Source organism: Euleptes europaea, chromosome 3 (assembly GCF_029931775.1).
Source record: "Euleptes europaea isolate rEulEur1 chromosome 3, rEulEur1.hap1, whole genome shotgun sequence".
In the NCBI taxonomy this organism is placed as follows: domain Eukaryota; kingdom Metazoa; phylum Chordata; class Lepidosauria; order Squamata; family Sphaerodactylidae; genus Euleptes; species Euleptes europaea.
The window spans coordinates 97,343,099-97,365,098 of record NC_079314.1 but is presented as its reverse complement, the minus strand read 5'-3'; the positions used below and the strand labels follow the sequence as shown (position 1 = coordinate 97,365,098).

At 44.9% G+C, this 22,000-nt stretch overlaps 1 protein-coding gene across 1 annotated transcript in view; it reads left to right on the top strand.

The window, feature by feature from the left end:
- The first annotated feature begins 427 nt into the window (after positions 1-427).
- Positions 428-22,000, top strand: part of NUAK1 (NUAK family kinase 1) — a 66,727-nt gene continuing 45,154 nt past the window's right edge. Inside the window, exon 1 of the mRNA XM_056847085.1 lies at positions 428-775. Coding sequence (XP_056703063.1) covers positions 434-775 — 342 coding nt within the window. The 5' untranslated portion in view covers positions 428-433. The remainder of the gene's footprint in view (positions 776-22,000) is intronic.

The window sequence follows — 22,000 nt, the reverse complement described above, 5'->3', positions numbered from 1 at the left end:
TAGGCGCGTGACGGGCGGCTGAGGCGAAGGAGAGCGCCTCCGCGCGCGCTCGCACAGCCAGCCCCCTTCATAGGGTTCCCCCCCCCCGAAAGAGAGAGAAAGAAAGAAAGAAAGAAAGAAAGAAAGAAAGAAAGAAAGAAAGAAAGAAAGAAAGAGAAAGCCTTCTGCCCTCCCCGTTTTGTTTTTGCTCCTTGGCGCGTCGCCCACCTCCAGCTCCCAATTCCCGCCTCCTCCGCTTGCCAAATGCGCGTTCGGCGGCCTCGGCGGGGGGCGAAGGGAGGGGAAAGCCGAGGGCTCCCTCCCATGCCGCAAACGGGGCCGGGGCCGGCCCTGGCGGCGGCGGCGGCGGGGCACGCCTGAAGGGAGGGTCCCCGAAGCTCCTCCCGCCCCTGCCAGGAGTGCCTCCCCGGCGCGCGCAGGGGGCGAGCAGGAGATGGATGGGGCCGAGCTGGATGGCGGCGGCGGCGGCGGCGGCGCGGAGGCCCCTCCGCAGTGCTGCCGGGCGGCGGCGGCGGCTGGCGGCGAGCTGGGCGAAGCAACAGGCGGGGAAGGGGTAGCAGCCATGGGAGAGCCCGCGGGGAAGCAAGGCGGGACGGCTGCCTCTGTCATCGCGGCGGCGGCGGCAGCCCAGGAGCTGAAGCAGCAGCAGCAGCAGGGCGTCAAGAGGCACCACCACAAGCACAACCTGAAGCATCGCTACGAGCTGCAGGAGACTCTGGGCAAGGGCACCTACGGCAAAGTCAAGAGGGCCATCGAGAGGTTTTCGGGCAGAGTGGTAAGGACCGGGAGGCGCTGGCCCTGGTGCTCGGGGGGTGGGGGGGGGGATGCTCCGTCCCAGAGCGCTGCATCCCTCCAGCCCTAACTGTATCCTGCTGCACGGTAGGGCATGCCTCATGGCATGACCGAGCCTTGTGGCTTGGATCGCAACCCTCCCTGTCTTCCCTCGAGGCTGAAAGTGTCCCAGCTTTGCTTGGCTTCCTCACCCTGACTCCAGCTGTCAATTTGCCATTGCATTTCCATGCTTTTACGTCCCCCTCCCCCCTTCCTCTGGGCTTCAGGATTCGTTTGGGAGGGGGTGTGTGTGTCTGCTTGTGAAGCTCAGAACTGCGTCTGAGTTCTCTCAAAGTGTCTGAACCCAGAGTTTTATTTGAAACCCTTACTGCAAGTGCTGTGCTATTAGGAGAATTTTGGCATTGCTTCTCAATTTTCACGATCTCCCTTTCCCTCCCTTCCCCCAGCCATCAGGCCATTTGCTGTTTGTTTAATGTGTGGGCATACAAAGTTCACTGGAAGATACCATGTCCTCTAGTCTAGCGAGTTAAACAGAAATGCCCTTCTGGTTAAAGGCTCTTTTAAAGCAGGACAGATCGTTGCTGGTTTTTATGATAGGAACTTTGCTAATCGCTATAGACAAATACATTGATGCCTCTACTCTGTCTCAGTGAGCTGTAGAGTCCACTTGGCTCATCTGTGTTTTCTAGCTCACAACCTAAACAGACCAGACCTGATGTTCCACTGTGCTGTAACTCCAGTCTGACTTTGTAGTTCTTTTGTCTTGGAACTCCCAAGCAGCCCAGGAGAGCTCAAGTATATGCTGGATATGCTTATGTAATAAATGAGAGGTATTATTACTTTCTCCACTGCACTGAATATTCATTAACAGGGTAGTGTGCCAGCGTATGTGGGCTTTGCATTTGAGTATACAGATGCTTTTCTGTCATGTTGTACTCATACCTTTTGTTTGAAGCAGGTTAATTTACAGTAGATTTGCTGCAACTGGGTTTTTGGTTTTCATTTATTGCATTTTCCTGTTTAACAAATATCCCGAGCCAGATATTTAAGTAAAACACACAAAACAAAAGTGCCCTGCCTCTATGATGATCTGCAGTCTCATTACACTTAAAATGTTTATGAGCTGTAGCTTACTAACAGTGTGATTTGTCAACATACAAAAATAACTACAAAGCAGAATGGAAAGTATACTTAAAGGCCCTTTGTCTGCAGACAAGTCTTAAGGTTGTATTGTTTCATTAAGAGGATGGCTAAGTAGGAAACAGATGAATGCACATGCACACCGAGTGCATGATTTTTTAAAGAGCACTGCCTAGACTGTGTCATATTACATGCATTTCAAACTAGCAGAAGTTCTAGGTTACATTATAGGTTAAACATTTTACATTTCCAAGTGTATCATTTCCAGATTGTATTGTTTCCCCTTTCAGTTGCACTGCATATCTATTTTTTTAAAAGAGGCTCTTGATCCTCTGTTAAACTTGATTTGAAATAAAGACCCGAGAGATAACTTTTGTAGCTTTATCTGTGCCACTAAAGAGGCAAAACAGAGGACAGTAGAGTGAAAGCTCTGCAAAATACAGTAGCAGTGGTGTGTGTAATCTGTCTGTTGGTTTTCTGGGATTAAAATGCTCAGTTTTCACATATTCCATGACACAGGGTGGCATTTACTGACATAAAGCATGGAGAATGCTTTTGTCACACTTCTGAAAATGTATAAATATCTATATATGGTCTGCTGCATGGGATTAGAACCAGTTGCTATGACTCCATTCCATAAGTACTTCTTGGACAGTACTTCTTGCTCTCCTAGCCCTTGAAATGTAGAGCTTGAATTTTTCACATAGTCTACTTCATACACAAGAGAAGAAGGTTGTGAAAAGGGTCTGGATTAGCAGAGACACAGCGAATTAATTTAGCTTTCCCCTTTTTTTTGCACCGTTTCTGTTTTCCTTAGTCATCAGCGTTTATGGCATCTTTAAAATGTTTGAATAGGCTCTACTGTGGCCAGCAGAGGGGGTTTTCGCGGCAATGTGACAGGCATCATTCCGATCATGACTTCACAGCAGATTGTCAAAGAAAGAGACGCTAAGTATTAGAAATCCCAAGCTCATACTCTCACCTATGTCATTTGGTTGCTGTCATAGCGCTGGGTTAGGTAACCTTTTCCTACGCAGCAGCATGTAAATATTTGCAGCCGTATGGCAACAGCATGCAAACTGCAAACCTTGGAAACATCTCTAGTAACCAGCCCTCTCACAGTTATCTGCACTAAAATATAGTGCATTTAAAATGTATGTTGCTCATTTGCCAATTAGGTATGCAGCAGCAGCAGAGTGCTGAGCATTGTTGTCTGATTAGTCAGAAACAGTTATGTTAAATGTGAACCTTTGATTCTTTTTTCTGGTTTTTTGGCTATAATCAAACAAGTGGAAATCTACAAGACTATTGGTTAATTGTGTTATACATACATATATGTGCATGTGTGTGTGTGTGTAGGTATTAATGCCTTCAATAGTGTTTATTGAAGCCAGCTGGAGAATTTGCATTGTCATTTGAGGAAAGAGGATTTTGAGCCTAGACTCATAAATTATGTGCACTGTGCTGCTTAGTTTTCCTTTTCTGCGTATGTTTACATTTGCCCTGGGAAAATCCCATGTCCCTCATCACACGGGCTCCCCAAAAATTGTTATCTAGGAGTATGATGCATTTTTCCAACTCTGTTAAGGCTTAATAGCGGCTTCTAGAAATCTGACTTTTTCAGCCATAGTTTTATGTGGTGGCTGGGAACCTGTGAGGTGGATTATGGATATGTTATATTTAATTTGTTGTTGGCAACTACTTATTTAAACTTGTTTACTCAACAATATAGCAACTGCAATAAATACAGCAGCACACTAAGCATGTATTGGGATAGCCAGCTTTCCATTCGTTTATTCATTTGGACAGTTACAGTGCAATCCTGTGCAGAGTTACCACAGTCTAAGCCCATTGAACGGGCTTAGACTGGAGTAACTCTTGTTAGGATTGCACTGAAAAGGTATGAACTGAATATGCAAGATTTCAGATAAAGAGTGAGCTCAAGAAGTCTGCCAAAAAGCCTATACGTTAAGCTTTTTGTGGAAGTTTTATCCATGTTCTTAGATACAATCGAAAAGAAAAACATTCATATACTATAATCTTCTTTAAAATTCTCTTTCCCCCTCCCCCGTATCCATAGCCATTATACTTGTGTAAGATGTAATCAGTAGTAGGCAGATATTTTCATGGGAAGTGTATGAGTTGTATAGGAAAGCAAGCATTGGTTGTATGCTTTCTGGGAAGCTGCAGTATGTTACAGAATCATAAGACTGGCTGGTGGGACTAGGATGAACTGTGTGGGTTACAACACCAGCAAAAAGGTGTATGGTCTTGTCTGTGCAGTGGCACAATGAATAAAGATATCCAATATCAGTTCTAGAAAAACTGTGTGGCACTTCTGTTACAAATATCTTGGTCTTACATGGCCTTTGTTTTTCTCTCTAGTTCTTTGGTAAAGCAATGTTAATTATAATAACATTTACTCATGTTGCCAAGTTCACGGCCACTCATCTATTTCAGATGTGCTTCAACTGAATTAATCCTCTCTCTTTTTGTTTTGTTGGGGCAGTAAGAGCATTCCTTGCTTCCCTGAATAGAGAAGCTGTTTGCTTTTTATTTGTTCTGGGTGACAGTGTCTGCACAATATTTGTGTCTTCTTTATTCTGGAGCTGTCTGTGGGTCCAGTTGGAGAGCTCCAAGGTCACAAAGGAAACACATTTGTTCCTAATTCAGATGTTGTGGTAGTGGTCAGGGGTGGCTTCTGTCAGCTGTATTTGATTCACCAACTTGGTCCTTTCTTAGACTCATTCTGTCTGACCGCACTGATTCAGGCTTTTGTGACCTCATGGTTTTATTACTCTGTGTTGGTTGGCCCTTGAAGACAACCGATAAACTACAGATTGTTCAGAATGCAGCAGCCCAATTATTCTCAGGGGCTAGCTGATGGGCACATATCTTGCCTATCTTAAAACAGCGATGCTGGCTGGCCGTTTACAGCATAGGGCCTACATATCTGAAGGATTGTCTCCTCCAATATGTCCCTGTGCCCTGACTTGGATGACCCAGGCTTGTCTGATCTCGTCAGATCTCAGAAGCTAAGCAGGGTCGGACCTGGCTAGTACTTGGACCATCAAGAAATAACAGGGTCGCTATGCAGAGGAAGGCAATGGCAAACCACTTCTGTTGTCTCTTGCCTTGAAAACCCCTTAAGGGGTCACCATAAGTCGACTATGACTTGATGGCACTTTACACACACACACACACACACACACACACACACACACACACACACACACACGTCCCTGTGTGCCAACTATGGTTCTCAGCCTGTAGGCTGCTGGCTTTCCCCCCACTTAAGGTAGCTTGTCCAGTATCAACCAGAGCCCATTCCTTTTCCACTGGAGCTCCCACTTTGTGGAATGAGCTCTCTGAAGAGGCTTGTGTGCCCTACAAGGCCATTATATTTGTCAGGGCTTTTAATGGGGTATGAACTGCAGGTGTCTTTTGGGAGGAGCTGGGTTATTGGGGTTTTTATTTTCCATGCTATAAATTGTTGTTCGTAAGCTGCCTTGAGCCACAAGGAAAAGCAGCATAGAAATGTTTCAATAAATAAATAAATGTGATTGAAACAGACATTTAGATATGAATATGCCAAATGGAATAACTTCTTCTAAAAAATTTTTTTGCCAATTATATTGGAAACCCAACCCCTACAGCTTTAGGCTTGTGAAGTAGAACGTGACAGTTGGAAATGGAATAAACTAATTTGTCCTTAGAAAGTATGATGACATTTACATTTTTATACAATTTGGTTTTAAATTGGGATTGATTTATTTAATTATGTCTTGATTTTCCATTCTGACTGAACCCTTAAACTCTCAGAGTGAAAAAGAGACACCATAAAAGTTATTTCCATACACAGCACTTTATTTTTGATCCTACAAAACTGATCAGCAATGTTGTATGGTGATGAACATAAACAAGTGGGAAGATGTGGTGTAGTGGTTAAGAGTGGTGGTTTGGAGCAGTGGGCTCTGATCTGGAGAACCGGGTTTGATTCCCCACTGCTCCACATGAGCGGCGGACGCTAATCTGGTGAACTGGATTTGTTTCCCTACTCCTACACTTGAAGCCAGCTGGGTGACCTTGGGCTAGTCCCACACTCTCAGCCGCACCTACCTCACAGGGTGTCTGTTGTGGGGACGGGAAGGTGATTGTATGCTGGTTTGATTCTTCCTTAAGTGGTAGAGAAAGTCAGCATACAAAAACTAACTCTTTTTCTTCTGCTTCTTCTTCCTGAAGTAAATAATCCCTTTGGATGGGTTCGAAGATAAGGAGAATGAGCTAAGGTGGCTGGATCTTAAGGAAGATGCTGTTGAAGGGACGTGTACTAGGAGACTAAAGTTATAGTGTTCTTGCCTCTTGACTTCAGTGGGCTTAGAAGAGTATAACTCTATTTAGAATTGCACTGTGTTCTGCAAATCGTCACTTGGTTGAGGCAGGGAAGAAGATTCACCAGCATTAAAAAAGGAAGCTTTAGAGGTAAGGGGATTGGTCACAAACTGTGAGGGTAGCATTAACATGTTTTAGGGATCTGAGAGCAAAGGCTTTAAGAGGCTTAACTGGAGGTCAGAGTAATTGGTATCTGTATGAATGTGGAGGGAAATGGGTCTGAAACTACAACTAAGGCTAGGCAATTCTCAGCACATGTGCTGAACTGGTGCATGCCAGACCATTATGCTTGACACATAGGGCTGGTTGTTTGTCCAAGCAACCCAGGGGAGCTCCTGAGATGGTGGCAGTGCCACTGGGGTCAGAGGCATGGGAGAAAATAAAGAGCATGGCTCTTGATTGTTATCGTGTGCTATATGTGCACAACCACCAGCCTGGTTTGTGCTACTGGCAGTGGCACTGAGGCCTGACTTGCACTTAATGTGTCTGGCTGAGTACCACCCTCACCTTACCCACCTCTTTGTTTACCAGAATACCAGCATCTTCACAGGTAGAACGAACGAAAGCCTTTATTGGCATTGGAGTAAAACATACAAAACAATTACAGTAAAACCATAATACGCAGGTACATCTAACCCCCATCGGTTTTACAATAAAATCAATTTAAAAGGCTAAGTGGATTACTTGATTTCATTGTCCTAAGCTGGCCTTATTTAGGACATTGGCGTTCACGTTCTTTGATTGCAGACTGTAAGAACCTTGCCACCAGTTCAATTTTTATTGGGTCCTGTACAGTCATAAGACTGGACACCTTGATTTCGACCCCTAACATTCAGTGAACAGTTAAGTAGGACATGGAGGACTGATTCTATTAAGCCTTCCCCCAGGGATAGACCCTGCCCAAATATGGGATGTTACTAAATCTTCCGTGGAGCTTCACAGGTAGATGTTGCAGTTTCTTTTGCATGTGAGCCAAAGAGGTTGCCCACTTCACTATGTATCTTTGTGCTGAACATTTGATGAGTATGGTGTGAGGGGATGGGGGAATTTGTTTGTAGAAGGTACAGGATTGACTCTGGCATGTGGCTTTTGGACTTTGGCTTGAGGCTTATAGTGTTAGGAATTTTGGCCAAAATGTAGCTGCCTGAAGTGAAATTCACAATGGAATATGGTTCATTGTTTGCCAAGATGCTCGCAACCAAAAATATTATTGCATTGTAATGTGTTTTTACTAATAACTTCAAAATATCATTTGAGAAAAATCATAACAAAAGGGATATATAACTTTAAAGTACTGTGTGTTGAGCAGTGCATATGGGGTTTTTATGTCATTAATTTCATGATTAGGATATTTTGTATGACATATGGAGGAAATTATATCTGAAAGTATATATAAGATATGTTTGGGTATCATATGTGCTGGATAAAGCTGTTTGGAACATCTAATTCTTGCTAAAGATTGTTTATTCTTCCCAGGATTCTAGTCACTGATTCTTTGTAATGATACATTATATATATCAAATGCCACTCTTAAAACATTCTTTTGTGTATCCATTTGGTATGACAGTTAAAATGAATTCTTGGCCTGTTGCTAGATATTTGTGCAAAGAACTCAAAAGTGAGATAAGTGTGTCTGGGTAATATTTGATGACCAGTTTATTTAAGTCACAAGTGCATCCAGGTTTTCATTTGTGTTCTCCTGCTGTTGTTTCCTGAAGTCAGCCTCTGCAGTCAGGCATAGCATTCTTATTTGTCTTGCCCACATGAAAGACTTTGAGCATCTGTAAGTTATGGTTTGTGAAGTACCTGTATCTCCTTTTAAACAGCACATATTTATCACCATGTCTGCACAGACAACACTGTTCATTGTATAAATTAGAAGATCCCAGACACTGAACACTAGGGGGCTGGGTGAGATATTCCTAGGGAGTATAGTGGTTGCCCATGCTGATCAAATATCTTGGGCCCATGCCAAAAATTCCAGATGTTTAATACATATAGAGACCCTCCAGTAACCTTTAGCTACAATCTAAAAGGGAAGAAATGTCTCTATGCAGCAAGTTAACTTTGAAGTTATTTGATGTTCGAATTGCAATCAATAATATATTTTTAAAGCATCCAGCATGTGTACAAGTGAACTAATCCTTAAACAACTTAATTAAACAAACTAATGCATTATCTCAGCTGTCCAAAGGATGAACACTTGCTACTTGCTGTAAAGTCTGGAAAAGTACTAGGTTTTAAAATTTTCACTGATTGAAGATTGAACGCAAACCCTAAATTTGGAATAAGTTTGATTATTTGGATCTTGTTTCCATACCAGCGAAGGATGAGAATAAAATATATTTGTGATTGTTACTTTTTCTTTTTCTTGAATAAATGGCAGCTATGGGGAAAGTGTTTGATAGAATTGGAATGTTGCGGGATCAGGCTAGTCTGCCAACTGAAGATAGGATCAGCTTTCAAAATATAAGCAGTTTATTCCATAATTTTGTGGCTGTAAATGCAAGTATGACCACATAACCGATATACCGTATATACTCGCGTATAAGCTGAGTTTTTCAGCCCAAAAAAAGGGCTGAAAAAGCCGGCCTCGGCTTATACGCGGGTCAATACGGTAGAGGGGGGAAGGAGGAGGGAGGAGGGAGGGGGGAACTTACCACCGCCATCTTTTCCAGGCCGGGAGCGGCCTCCAGAGCCCCCTGCGGCCGCAGGGAGGGCGCTCCGCTGCCCCCGCCGCCTTCTCCCGGCCAGGAGAGGCCTCTAGAGGCCCTCTGCGGCCGCGGGGAGGGCTCTTCGCCCCCCCCGCCGCCTTCTCCCGGCCGGGAGAGGCCTCTAAAGGCCCTCTGCGGCCGCGGGGAGGGCGCTCTGCCGCCCCCGCCGCCTTCTCCCGGCCGGGAGAGGCCTCTAGAGGCCCTCTGCGGCCGCGGGGAGGGCGCTCCGCCCCCCCGCCTTCTCCCGGCCGGGAGAGGCCTCTAGAGGCCCTCTGCGGCCGCGGGGAGGGCGCTCCGCCGCCCCCGCCGCCTTCTCCCGGCCGGGAGCGGCCTTCAGAGGCCTGCTGCGGCCGCGGGGAGGGCGCTCCGCCGCCCCCGCCGGATCCGCTGCTTCCCGCTGCTTCCCCTGGGGGGGGAGGGGTTATAAGCCGACCCTCGGCTTATACGCGGGTGCCTAATTTTTCCCCATTTTTGGGGAGAAATTAGGCACCTCGGCTTATACGCGGGTCGGCTTATACACGGGTATATACGGTATCAGATATTTTAAAATAATACATTATTAGAAAACTCAAACTTTCAGCTTATTATTTTACCATTTCATCTGTGAAAGAACCAGGGATCGCCCTTCCAGTTTAGGCCAGTCATACACATTCTTCAAATGTGATTCCTGCCTTTGAAATAGGGACTTGTCTGCGGACTGGAAATTGTAATTGTAGTAAGCCTGACTAGAATCAGATGGTCAAGTGTCAAGATTTGGAAGTTGGGCACTGCTGCCGAGCTTTGCTTTGTACATTTGGAGTCTTAATATCTATAACTTGGCAACTCATCTTTGAATTGTCCCAAATAATAGGGCTGTTCAGATTCAAATTGTGCAGAATTGCTTTGGCACAATGCCTTCCATGATCTGAACACTAATCACGTTGGTAGGGGGGACTCTGACTCCCACTTGAGAATTGGGGATATGGACACCAACGCCTATTTCTGTTTAGGGATAGATGGTAGGATCCATGATTAGCAGCTACTGGGAACAGGCTTGGGAAATTAGACTGAAGGGTAGGAGAGCAGGGGTGACAGAGGTATTGCTCCTTTCTTCTAGTTTTGCTGTTCATTTTGGGCTCTGCTCATGACCACCCTGCACACAAGGAAATAGTGACCTGAGTAGGAGGAAGAACACCTGTCTCTAGGCTTCTGTTTTAACATTGGCAGCTGACAAGAACAATGGTAGAAAAGTATATATATTCATGCCCAATTCTTTGAGCCATGAGAAGTTCCAAGGTGCTTCAGCCACTCTAAGCATACTCTGCCTCTCCTGTCTCTTCCAGTATCAGAACTGCACTTCTTTTCACATAGATACACACCTGCCCACTCCCTTCAGCCAAAGGGGAGGAGGGATCACCTCCCAAACCCTGAGAAGCTAACCAGAGTTAGGAGGTGATATGTATAGATGTTGAGAAACATAACCATTCCTTTTGTCAGGTAGGACAGAGTGAGATGCAGTGGTCAGGATCAAAAATCACAATACTATTTATATCAATTCAGGATATTCAATGGAGGGGGCACATTTATGTTGAGACATGGCACAACTTCTTCACTCTCCAAAAGATAATAATTTCAGTTTGGAATCTTTTTGGAACCATGTTTGTTCCAACAGTGTATGACAAATTGCCCACATTAAAAAGATGTGTATGCTTAAATTTGACCTATTTTGGAGAGTCCTTTCACCAGTTTTTTATGAGGAGTATTGTCTTCCTCAGAATGTGGTACAGAACAGGTTGGTGCTATACTGTACTGTGAAAGCAAAGCATAGTATCCACACGTGGCTTCAGAGGACTTCATTGTACTCACCAACAGCCACTGGTATCCATCCCTTCTGTGGTTAGCTGAACCTGAGTGATTTGTTTAGATTCAAGACAGACAAAAGGAAATGCTATTTTACTCAATTAGTTAATAGGATTACTACACATTGTTATGTCCACACTGGACATAGCTGTATTGACTACAATATGCAGTCGTGGGAAGCTGCTCCATTGGAAGTAATACTGGTGTCAGAAGTCTTGATCCCAGATGGGCTGCACATTGCCAGTAAACTACTACTGAAGTAAAAATAATGGGGAGAGGAAGCACATTAATTGGAAAGGTATTTTTTTTAAAACTCCTTATTAAGCATATTAGTGAGACGCCCCACTTCCCTGCATGGTTCCTTGTGATTTCACAATCAGTTTTAATCATGTTTTGTCAAAAGAATACAATGCCCAAATAGGGTTGCCAACCTCCAGATGGTGGCTGGAGATCTCCTACTATTACAACTGATCTCCAGCCGATAGAGATCAGTTCCCCTGGAGAAAATGGCCGCTTTGGCAATGAAATCCCTCTCTTCCTCAAACCCCGGCCTCCTCAGGCTCCGCCCCAAAAATCTCCCGCTGGTGGTGAAGAGGGACCTGACTACCCTATGTCCAAATTAGCAAATAATTAAGCCTTATAATTAACTACTCCAGTTTTATTTCATAATCTTTTTAACTGAAAGCATATCTCTATCTCCTTAGCAATTCTGTCTTGTGGTTTGTTGTTCAGGAGAAGAAGAGTTTGGCAGAAGAAAAAACACCAGTGGGAGAATACTGAAGAGTAAACCTTGTGTGATAGCTGCCTCCTGCCTCCTGGGTCCTTCAGTTGTTGCATACTAGGGTGAAATCTCATAGCCTGTAAAAATTTCATTTAAAACACTGTATTACTACCTGACCACAGAATTATTTATGGTACTAATAAGGGGGACAATTGGATCTACTGCTATATGATAAAATATTTGATGGCTCTAGTAGTAAAAAGCTATATAACAAAGCTTTTGGTTTGGCTTTTCCCTGTTGTGCTGGGAAAAGGAGAGATCTGAGCAGGGATAGGCAGTACGAAAAGTACGCATGTTTGCTGCTCTGAAATATTTTGTGCATTTCACAGGCTGTTGTCAAAATACTAGAATTTATTTTAAAATAGTGTTTTAAATTTTTAAAAAATATTTAAAAATATAAATTGTATTTAATATAATGATTTTATAACCCTATATAGCAAAGCACAGAGTCCAGTTTTTACAACAGGCATAGAATACTCCTTGAGTAGCTGCTTTCCTTAAGATCTTGCAGGGTCACTTACATTCTCAAAGCAAGCAGTTCTTGCAACCAGGTCAGCCAGGGAGAGTTTGAGGCCAGCACAGAGAATTTAGCGCCTACAGCAGGTACGCCATATATATTAAGACACTTCAACTTAGAGAATAGAAATAGGAATTTCCATGCAGAGGTGTGATAAAAGTGAATGTCGTGAGTTCCTGCCGTAGTGGGATATTTACAGCGTACGTACAAATTATATGCAAATTATGATAATTGTACATCATTAGAACATGCTAATAAATTCTGGTTCGATTCATAGGGTTTTTTTTTGTATGGCAGTTATAACTGAACAAGTGCTCTTTACCATGCTTTTCAGAAATACTTTAAGTTTGCTCACGCAAAGGGAATGGCTGGGCAAGACATTTGATAAGCAGAGAATTTCAAAGGTGTGTTTACCATGATGTTATTCCAATCCTTTTTCTGAAATAATCTTATATCATGTAACAACACTTTAATTCTTTCAGGTAGCCCTGTGTGACTGGGCTGGGAGCTGTACACTGTTGCATTTCTGTGCCTTGAGAACTATCCCATTCTCCCCTGAGGCAAGGGCATCCTGAGCTGCGGGGTTGTTTTCCCTCTCCATCCGGGTAGGCAGGACTAAAAGATTCTGACTTCCTGTGATACTTGGCGGGAAAACAGCCTGAGGAAGCCAGTTTCCGTCCTGCCTATCCGGGTGGAGCAGGCAACTCCGCATAGCTCTGTGCCTTTAGGCTTCATTTCTTTAGCTAGGAGTAGTTTCTTTCCCTTTCGTGTTACAGCTTACCTCTCAGTGTTCCGTGAGTCCTTAATCTTCGCCTTGATCCTTGTTTTTTGAGTGTTGGTCTGTCTTCTACCCCCCCCCCTCCGTTTTTTCTTCCCTCCTTATTTCCTTAGCCAAGATGGCCGACGCCATTTTAGTTATGGAAGACGACCTTCTCTCTGAGAAGGACTATCAAAGGGGGTTGGTGCAGAGCAACCCCAAGGGCTCCGGTTCTCCCAACGGCCGCCCAGGCGGACCATTAGGGAGCAAAGAGGAACCGGGAGAGACCCAGACGCCTGATCCGGAGGCGCCTTTAGAAAAGCCTAAAAAGGCGCGCAAAATAGCGCCGCAGCTACCGGGCGCCCGGAGAAAAAGGCGCGGCGTTAAAGTTGGAGCAGGGGCGAAAGCCGGGCGCAAGTCACCCGCCTCTTCCCCAAAACCGGCTAAACCGCTCAACAAGCATCAGGGACGTTCGGATCCGATGGCAGCTGCATCCTCTGGTAACCCTGCGCAAACGGGAACGTTCCCGCCGGGAGTTGGCAGCCCCCCCCCCTCCCAGGAGGTGGCAGGCGCACAATTTATTTCATGGCAAAATGCTGATGACCTTATTAATTATGCCCTCCAGCGTCAGTGGATGGCCTTTCAATCCTTTCAAACTCGCCTCCCTCCCCCTATGGGATTGGACCCCTCCCTTCCCCCTCCCAATCTCCCGCCTAATCCTTCCTTTTCCAACTGCACTTCTGCTGTAAATGAGGCAAAATCAAAGGTCGATGCTCCCTCTGCTGGCAGGAGTGGGTCATGGCCTACAAAAGCAGCAATGAAGGCTAAGCCATGTGAAACCAGGGAGAATCAAATGGATCTCTCTAAGTCTCCCATTTCTTCTGTAGATTATGAGGAGGAGGAGGAGTTAGAGGAGGGGGAATTCGATTCCGACGAAGACCCACCTCAACAAGTAGAACAGCATAACAGACTTTTTTCTGGGGAGGATTATCAGGCCCTTTTGGCAAAGGCTATCCTCGCCCTTGATCTCAATGAGGAATCAGATCAATCTGAAGAGCCAAAGTCTAAGTTAAAAAAAGGGGTCAAGGAATGCTTTCCAAGACCTAAGACAACAACCAATTCAGTACCCTTCCCAGAATTTTTCATTAACGCGGTCAGAGACGAATGGGAGCACCCAACTCCCAATAAACAACTCCCCACTAGTATTAAAAAATTATACAATCTGGCTCCACATGCCATGGAAATGCTTAAGGTTCCCTTAGTAGACGCCCCTGTGTTGGACCTCCAATCACCAGGTTTGATCCCAGAAGACGGGGTGGGCTCCCTGAGGGACCAGTTAGACAGAAAGTCAGACTACCTGGCGAGGAAGGCGCACGAGGCCTCAGCCATGGCCATTCAGACCAGCGCTACCACTTCCATCTTTGCTAGGGCCGCTTATTTATGGGTCAAGAAAATTATACAACTTGTACCAGATGATAGCCTCAGAGTTCTTGGTGGTCTTGACAGAGTACAAACTGCGTTGACCGTGATGGCGGATGCCTCACTAGATACCATGTCCTCAGTAGCGAGGTCAATGGCATCAGTCACCTCCATTAGAAGGGGTCTATGGCTCAGGTCCTGGCCAGCTGATTTTAAGGCCAAAGCTACACTGATGGCCTACCCAGTCAAAGAGGGGAGGCTTTTCGGAGAAAAGCTGGACAGTATCCTTGTTGAAACAAAGGATAAAAAACAGGTCCTTCCCATGCAGATCAAAAAAGACCAACGTTCTCCTCTGTATCATTCCTTTCGTTCCCCCAAATTCACTCCCAGATTCAGAACAGACTTCAGGAGAGGCTCTTGGGTGTCAAACCGGGGATCATGGAACAATACCAGATCCTTTCGCAGAGGGGGGAGATTCTCTAGGCCCCAAAACTTCCAGGCCAGGTCAGATAAGGGCGACCGATTACCCAAACACCCCCCTCAGTGACGCCGATCACACCTACGTGGGGGGGAGGTTACAAATGTTCACAGCAAGGTGGGCCTTGTCCAACCCGGACAAATGGGTCTCTCAGATCCTATCAAATGGATACCTACTGGAATTCACCTCCCGACCCCGGGATCTCTTCCTAAATTCCCCTATATCACTCAAAACAGAGAAACATTCAAGGACAATAACAGCAATTCAACACCTGCTATTCATCAAAGCCATAGAGCCAGTCCCCAGCTCTCAGAAGGGCCAGGGAGTATATTCCATATTTTTTACGGTGCCAAAGAAAAACGGCGACTGGAGGGCCATCCTCGACTTGAAGTACATCAACAAGAGGATGGCTCGAAGACACTTCCGCATGGAAACAGTCAAGTCAATAGTGGAATCTCTACTCCCTGGCACCTTTATGACAGCTGTGGATCTGACGGAGGCCTACCTCCATATTCCTATACATCCACTACACAGACCATTCCTCAGGTTCGCCTATGGACCCAACCATTACCAATTCAGAGCCCTCCCCTTCGGGTTGACATCCGCCCCGAGGGTCTTCACGAAGGTACTGGTAACAGTCATTGCTACACTCAGACAGGAAGGAGTCCAGGTACACCCGTACCTGGACGATATTCTGATCTGTGCTCCAACACCAAATCTCTCCCGCACCCATACAGATCACGTTATCCAGGTCCTCCAGGAACATGGATATCTCATAAATTTCGGCAAGAGTTCCTTACAACCTTCCCAAGTTATGACACACCTGGGAACCAGAATCAACTCAAAGACCAACTCTTTATCTCTATCCCAGGAGAGAATAAGCAAACTGAAAACCTTTGCTACCAAACTGACCAAATCAAAGTCCGCTATGCTAATGTCCCTTGCGGCTCTACTGGGCCTGATGGTGTCGTGCATAGCGATTGTCCCATGGGCACGCTTTCACTCACGCCCCCTTCAGTGGCTTCTACGTCCCCACCAATTAGATATAGCAAGAAAAAAGGTCAAGTCAGTGACAATCCCACACAGCGTCAGACACAGTCTTCTGTGGTGGACTGTTCCGTCGAACCTGCACAAAGCCACACAGTACATTCACGAAGACCCTGTTCAAGTCTTCACAGACGCCAGCCTTTTCGGATGGGGGGCCATATTGGGAGATCAGGTAGCCCAGGGTCGCTGGACCCACCAGGAATCACTGCTCCATATCAACCTGTTGGAGCTGAGAGCTGTCAAATTAGCTCTCTGGAAGTTCGCAGACATAATCAGGAACCATCATGTACTTATCAGAACGGACAATGTCGCTACAAAAGCGCACATCAACAAACAGGGGGGGTCCAGGTCCTCTTCCCTTCACAGAGAAGCAGTAGCAATTCTCACTTGGGCTCAAGCCAATCTTCCCTCGATCAGAGCGGAACATATCAAGGGAGACCTCAATTGCCAGGCCGACTGGTTAAGCCGGCAAAATTTAGACGAAGGAGAATGGGAGTTAGATCCAGGAACATTTCTTCAGATCACAGAAATATTTGGCACCCCCTTAGTAGATCTGTTTGCCTCCGAATCAAACCGCAAGGTACTCAGATTCTACTCCAGGTATTTTCACCCAAAGGCACAAGGCACAGACGCCCTTCTCAGCCCGTGGCCCAGGGGACTGCTGTATGCTTTCCCCCCAATACCCATTCTACCAAAAGTCCTCCGCAAGATCCATCAATACAAAGCCAATGTGATATTAATAGCCCCTTACTGGCCTCGGAGGCCATGGTTTGTAACTCTGAAGAGCATGTCCTGCCAAGATCCATGGCAAATTCCAACGGAATCCAACACTCTCAGACAGGGACCTATCCTTCACCCAGACCCTCATTGGTTCTGTTTGACCGCCTGGCACTTGAAAGGCGGTCACTGCTAGAGCTAGGCTATTCCGTCGAAGTGGTTAACACAATTTTGGAGGCCAGAAAGCCCTCCACTAGGCGCATTTACAACGCGTCGTGGAAGGCTTTCGTTCGCTGGGCCAGGAGAAAGCAAATGGACCCACTTCACCCTGACATTCCCGGCATCCTGGAATTTTTACAGGAAGGGGTTAGACAGAACCTGAAGGCTTCCACTTTAAGAAGACAATTGGCCGCCATTTCTACTGTTGTTCCTTTCACGGACGGACATCCCACGACACAGCATAGACACATCTCTGCCTTTCTAAAAGGGGTATCCCAAATTCAACCTCCTGCCTCTCACAGGTTCCCTACATGGAATCTTAATCTGGTTCTTAAGATTCTCATGGGTCCACCATTCGAACCTCTCAAAACGGTTCCGATGAGGTACCTTCGCATGAAGGTCCTCTTCCTTACAGCTATTACCTCAGCTAGGAGGGTATCGGAACTCAGAGCCCTTTCCATCAGAAAAGGCCTGTGTGTCTTCCATAAAGACAAGGTTGTCCTAACTCCAGACCCCACCTTCCGGCCTAAAATAAACTCCCATTTCCATAGATCTCAGGAAATAAACCTCCCATCGTTCTGCCCCAATCCATCAGGCACAACCGAAGCATTATGGCATACCTTAGACCTCAGGAGAGCCATCCGCACATTCATTAAGCGTACTGCAGAATTTAGAAAGTCAGACTTCCTATTTATAGGAATATCTAACCCCAGTAAAGGAAAAAAGATGTCAGCCGCTGCCATCAGTAACACAATCAAGGCATGCATAGCTGAAGCTTACAAGGTAGCTGGCAAGCCAGTGCCCGAGGGCATCACAGCTCATTCCCTTAGGAGTATGGCAACTACTGCCGCCTTTGACAAACAGGCCCCGCTGGAAGAAATTTGCCGGGCCGCAACCTGGTCCTCTGTTTCAACATTTATCAAGCATTATAAAATTCACACATGGTCCTCAGCGCAGGCGGCCTTCGGCCGCAGGGTCCTGCAGAATGTAGTCGAGTAAGTGTAGCTTATCCCACCCTTTTTTGGGGAGCTCTTATAAGTCCCGCAGCTCAGGATGCCCTTGCCTCAGGGGAGAATATAGCCTTGGATACTCACCGTGAGGGCTTATTCTCCTCTGAGGCGAAGGGCATCCTGCCCCTCCCTTATAACTTGTCTTACAATAAAAATTTTAACTGTTCAGTACTTGTCTCCTGCTTAGCACAGGAATGGCTCTATCTGTCTATCTGTTCATGTTGGGTTATATGCAATTGCAATTTACAGTTAGTTTATATAGCGAGTTCTTCCTACTGCTGTTAATGTAGCTAGTCTAGACGGTAACTGGCTTCCTCAGGCTGTTTTCCCGCCAAGTATCACAGGAAGTCAGAATCTTTTAGTCCTGCCTACCCGGATGGAGAGGGAAAACAACCCCGCAGCTCAGGATGCCCTTCGCCTCAGAGGAGAATAAGCCCTCACGGTGAGTATCCAAGGCTATATTCTCTAAAAAGGAGGGTGCAGTATGCACATGTGAAAGCTACCTTTATGTGTAGCTGAGCAAACGTAGGGTTTAGGATTGGACAGAGTTGTGGAGAATCCAGATAACAAATTACTATAAGTTGTTATCTGCTTGTATTATTTCATGGGGCCTAGAAATGAACTCAGGTGAACTTATGTTTTGTTTAAAAGAAAGCTCATTGTCCTGTGATTTCTACATTTTAGATGGGCAAGCCTACACATTTCTGGAGAATGGGACATTTTCTCTGTGTCAAGAAAAATGAACAGCTTACCTTTTCAGTGGTAGTTGTTTTATCCTTTAATTGTTACATGTAATTTTCATCTTTATCCCATTCCTCTTCTGCATGGTATTCAGTACATTGTCAGACAAGTCATAACATGTTAACCTTATTTGTATTTTTATCTTGAATGAAATGACAGAAAGTTGTATTTTTCTCAGTTTTAATAAACAGCTTATACTCTCAAATAGTCTTAAGAAAAATATAATGATAAAAGTTGGTTTAAAAAGGTAAAGGGAGTGCAAACACCGGGTCATTACTGACCCATAGGGTGATGTTTACTAGGCAGACTGTGTTTATGGGATGGTTTGCCATTGCCTTCCCCTGTCGTCTACACTTTACCCCCAGCAAACTGGGTACTCATTGTACCAACCTCGGAAGGATTGAAGTCTGAGTCAACCTTGAGCCGGCTACCGGAAACCGACTTCCTTCAGGATTGAACTCAGGTCATGAGCAGAGCTTTGACTGCAGTACTGCAGCTTACCACTCTGTGCCACAGGGCTCCTTAAAGATTGGTTGGGGGGAACCAGTCTTATAGCAGTAGTGAAATACAGCAATTCATAGAATTAGAATGAACAAGCAGGGGTCCTGTGAGAGGAGAATTCCATCCTTTCCCTCCGCTTACCTGCTGGGCTAGCTGCTCGCTGGCCTGCCTGACTGCCTGCAGCAGCACTGCTGCTCCCTCTGCCCCCCTGCGTGGGTCATGCAACCGGGGGGTGGGTGGGAATACAGTGGCTCCTGCTCCTCTCTTACTTGCCCACCTACAGAGGAGACGTGATGATGATGGGGCTGGCATTGGCAGAATCAGTGGCAAACAGCGGCAGCTCCAATTCTCCTCTCCCCTCTACAAAGGAGAGGTGGCTGTGGCAGGGCTGGTGTCAGAAAGGGGCCAGCAACTCCCACTCTTTTACCCCCATCTGCCCGCCCATTTATAGAGAAGAGATGGTTGTGGGCTCTGTAGCAGCTCCCCCTCCCCATTCACAGTAGGCTTACATTGTCTATGAAAGTGCAGACAACCTTCCTCTGGTTTTTTTTTGGGGGGGGGGATTTCTCCATTTTAAAAATGTTTTCATATTTTTCTGTATACCTGGGGAGGGGGGTCCCCTAAGATTGTAGAAAAATCTTATTTCTCTTTACATGGCCCTGATCTGCAGATTTGAGGATCCACAGCCGAGGCCAGGTTGTGAATGATATTAATGTAGGAGATCAGAGTTAAAATATAACCAATCTATAAGTTCATTAGGACAGATAACTGTCTTATGTTTCATTTCCCTAGCTATAAAATAAGACCAATAATTTACTTTACAGAGTTTCTGAGAGGAGAAATGAGATTAACGTAGCAGCTCATTATAGCCCTTTTTTTTTTTGCCACCATAGACATTATGGTTTTATCTGTCTTGGGCATCCTCATGAGAGAAAAGCAGGAAATTACATTCTTGCTCATGCCTTTTGAATCAAATGTGCTTCTAGTTGTACTGATCCCATTGCCTTAGAATTGGGCCCTTTGTTTCAATGGAAAGTATTTTTTTAAACAGTAAAAAAAGCTTAATGACACACTTGAAAGCAGTCTGTGTTATTGTCTGTTGAGCAAAGCTGGTGCTTTATGAACTGGCCGATCATAAAGGCAGCATAAATCATGCAAAGCATTCTCATTTGCTCTTTCTGCTTTTTTGCAGATGGGGCTCATAGAGCAGAAATGCAGTCAGATGTCTGCTCCAGGATATTTTAGCTGAACCGTATGAGTCCATTAAACAAATGTAATGGCTTTTTGGAAAGACTTGCTATGCATTTGAAACCAAATGTTTTACACAGAGAACATCTGGGAAGTATGGGTGTTTGTCTCTGTATACAGTACATCGGAAAATAGCTTTATTGAGCCCAGCTGGGTGGCTGTTTGGGATGTGGTTGTAGGATATGACAGTTCAGTTGTTACAAGGGGTAATTCATTTGAAGTATTGCCATCGAATGAATGTTTGGCACAGGAGTCGGCATCTTTGTTTCATTGTGCACAAAAATTCTTCTCATTATCATTCCAATAAAACTAGCTATGACATTTTATATCCTGTTATATAAGCTAATTCAAACACTGCCATACCCTTAAACTAGTATGCATGTTAAAGAACACACTTTGGTGTGTAGTTTAAAAAGTCTGTAGTTAAAAAATAAAGGAGGAGCTCTAAAATTAACCTATCAAACAGTCGAAAGATTTATAAAGTGTTTTTACAAGTGAATGTATTGTACTGGACGGTATCGATACTGCTTCCCTACTCCTGCGCATTCTTGTTAGAGGAATGTGGACTGTAATGCATTAAAGTAGATGCTTTACTAGGGTCTACAGATGTAACAGTGTGCTCCATTGAATGTAATGGAATTGTTTTCATGCTAGCTGATTTACAGATCCATCCTAAGCAGAATTAGTCCTTTCTAAGGCCATCAAAGCCAATGGGTTTAGATGGATGTAACTCTGTTTAGGATGACATTGCTATGAAACTGAACAGGTAATTTGTGTGGGATAAGTCTTGCTAGAATGTTGATTTTTATCATTAAATTGTTTTTTGCCATCTAACCTAAATTTCTCGTTAATGTAGGGTGTGTGTTGGGGGGGGGGATTTAAGGTCCAAAGAAACAGCCTAGCGACCTCTTTCAGGGTAATTTAAATAAAATCAAAGACTTTAAAGAAGCTAGTTTAGGCAGCCTCTGGCTCATTCCCATGCATTGAAGGAGTTCGCATTGCACAACCCCACTTTTAAATAGTTCTACACAGTATGACATGATTTGTGGTATTCGCTAAAATGAAATTCTGGCTGGAGTAGGCAGGGCAGGGAATTGTTCTTCACTCTGGGGAAGGTGGTACATCCAAGTCTGTGTTAAGGTCATTGGCAGGGTGAAGTGGGAAGCCTGAGTTGCTGCTGTTGTTCTGCCTAACTTTGAAAAAAAATTGGCAAAGAGACCTGAAACATCTGAATATTAAACCCCCAGATTCAGTTGGTCTTGGCTATGGTATATTCTGCAATAGGTAGATGTGTGTCATCTCTGCATCTCCCTGTCTTACGCTCATAAGGTGTTTCTTATATTGTTCTTTTGGTGTGTTTTTTAAAAAACATTAGTACTAATACACATGTTTTGTAGACAAAGGGTATGGATGGGATTAGAAATTCTTAACCAGGTAGAACTTTCTTTCTCAATTACTAAAGATATCCATAAGACCTGGTAAAATTAGCCAAAATTAATAACAAAATCCATATCCTGGGTTGACTTCAGAGACCTGGTATACTCATGAAGTAAAACAAAGTGGTGCAGTGGATTGTACAACTTCAGGCTGCAGGTGGACCTGCCATTTTTAGAGGCTTTCTCACTAAGAAATTTATTGCAAGCAGACAACTAGCATAGTTAGGAACATGATTCTAGGTGAAAATGTTT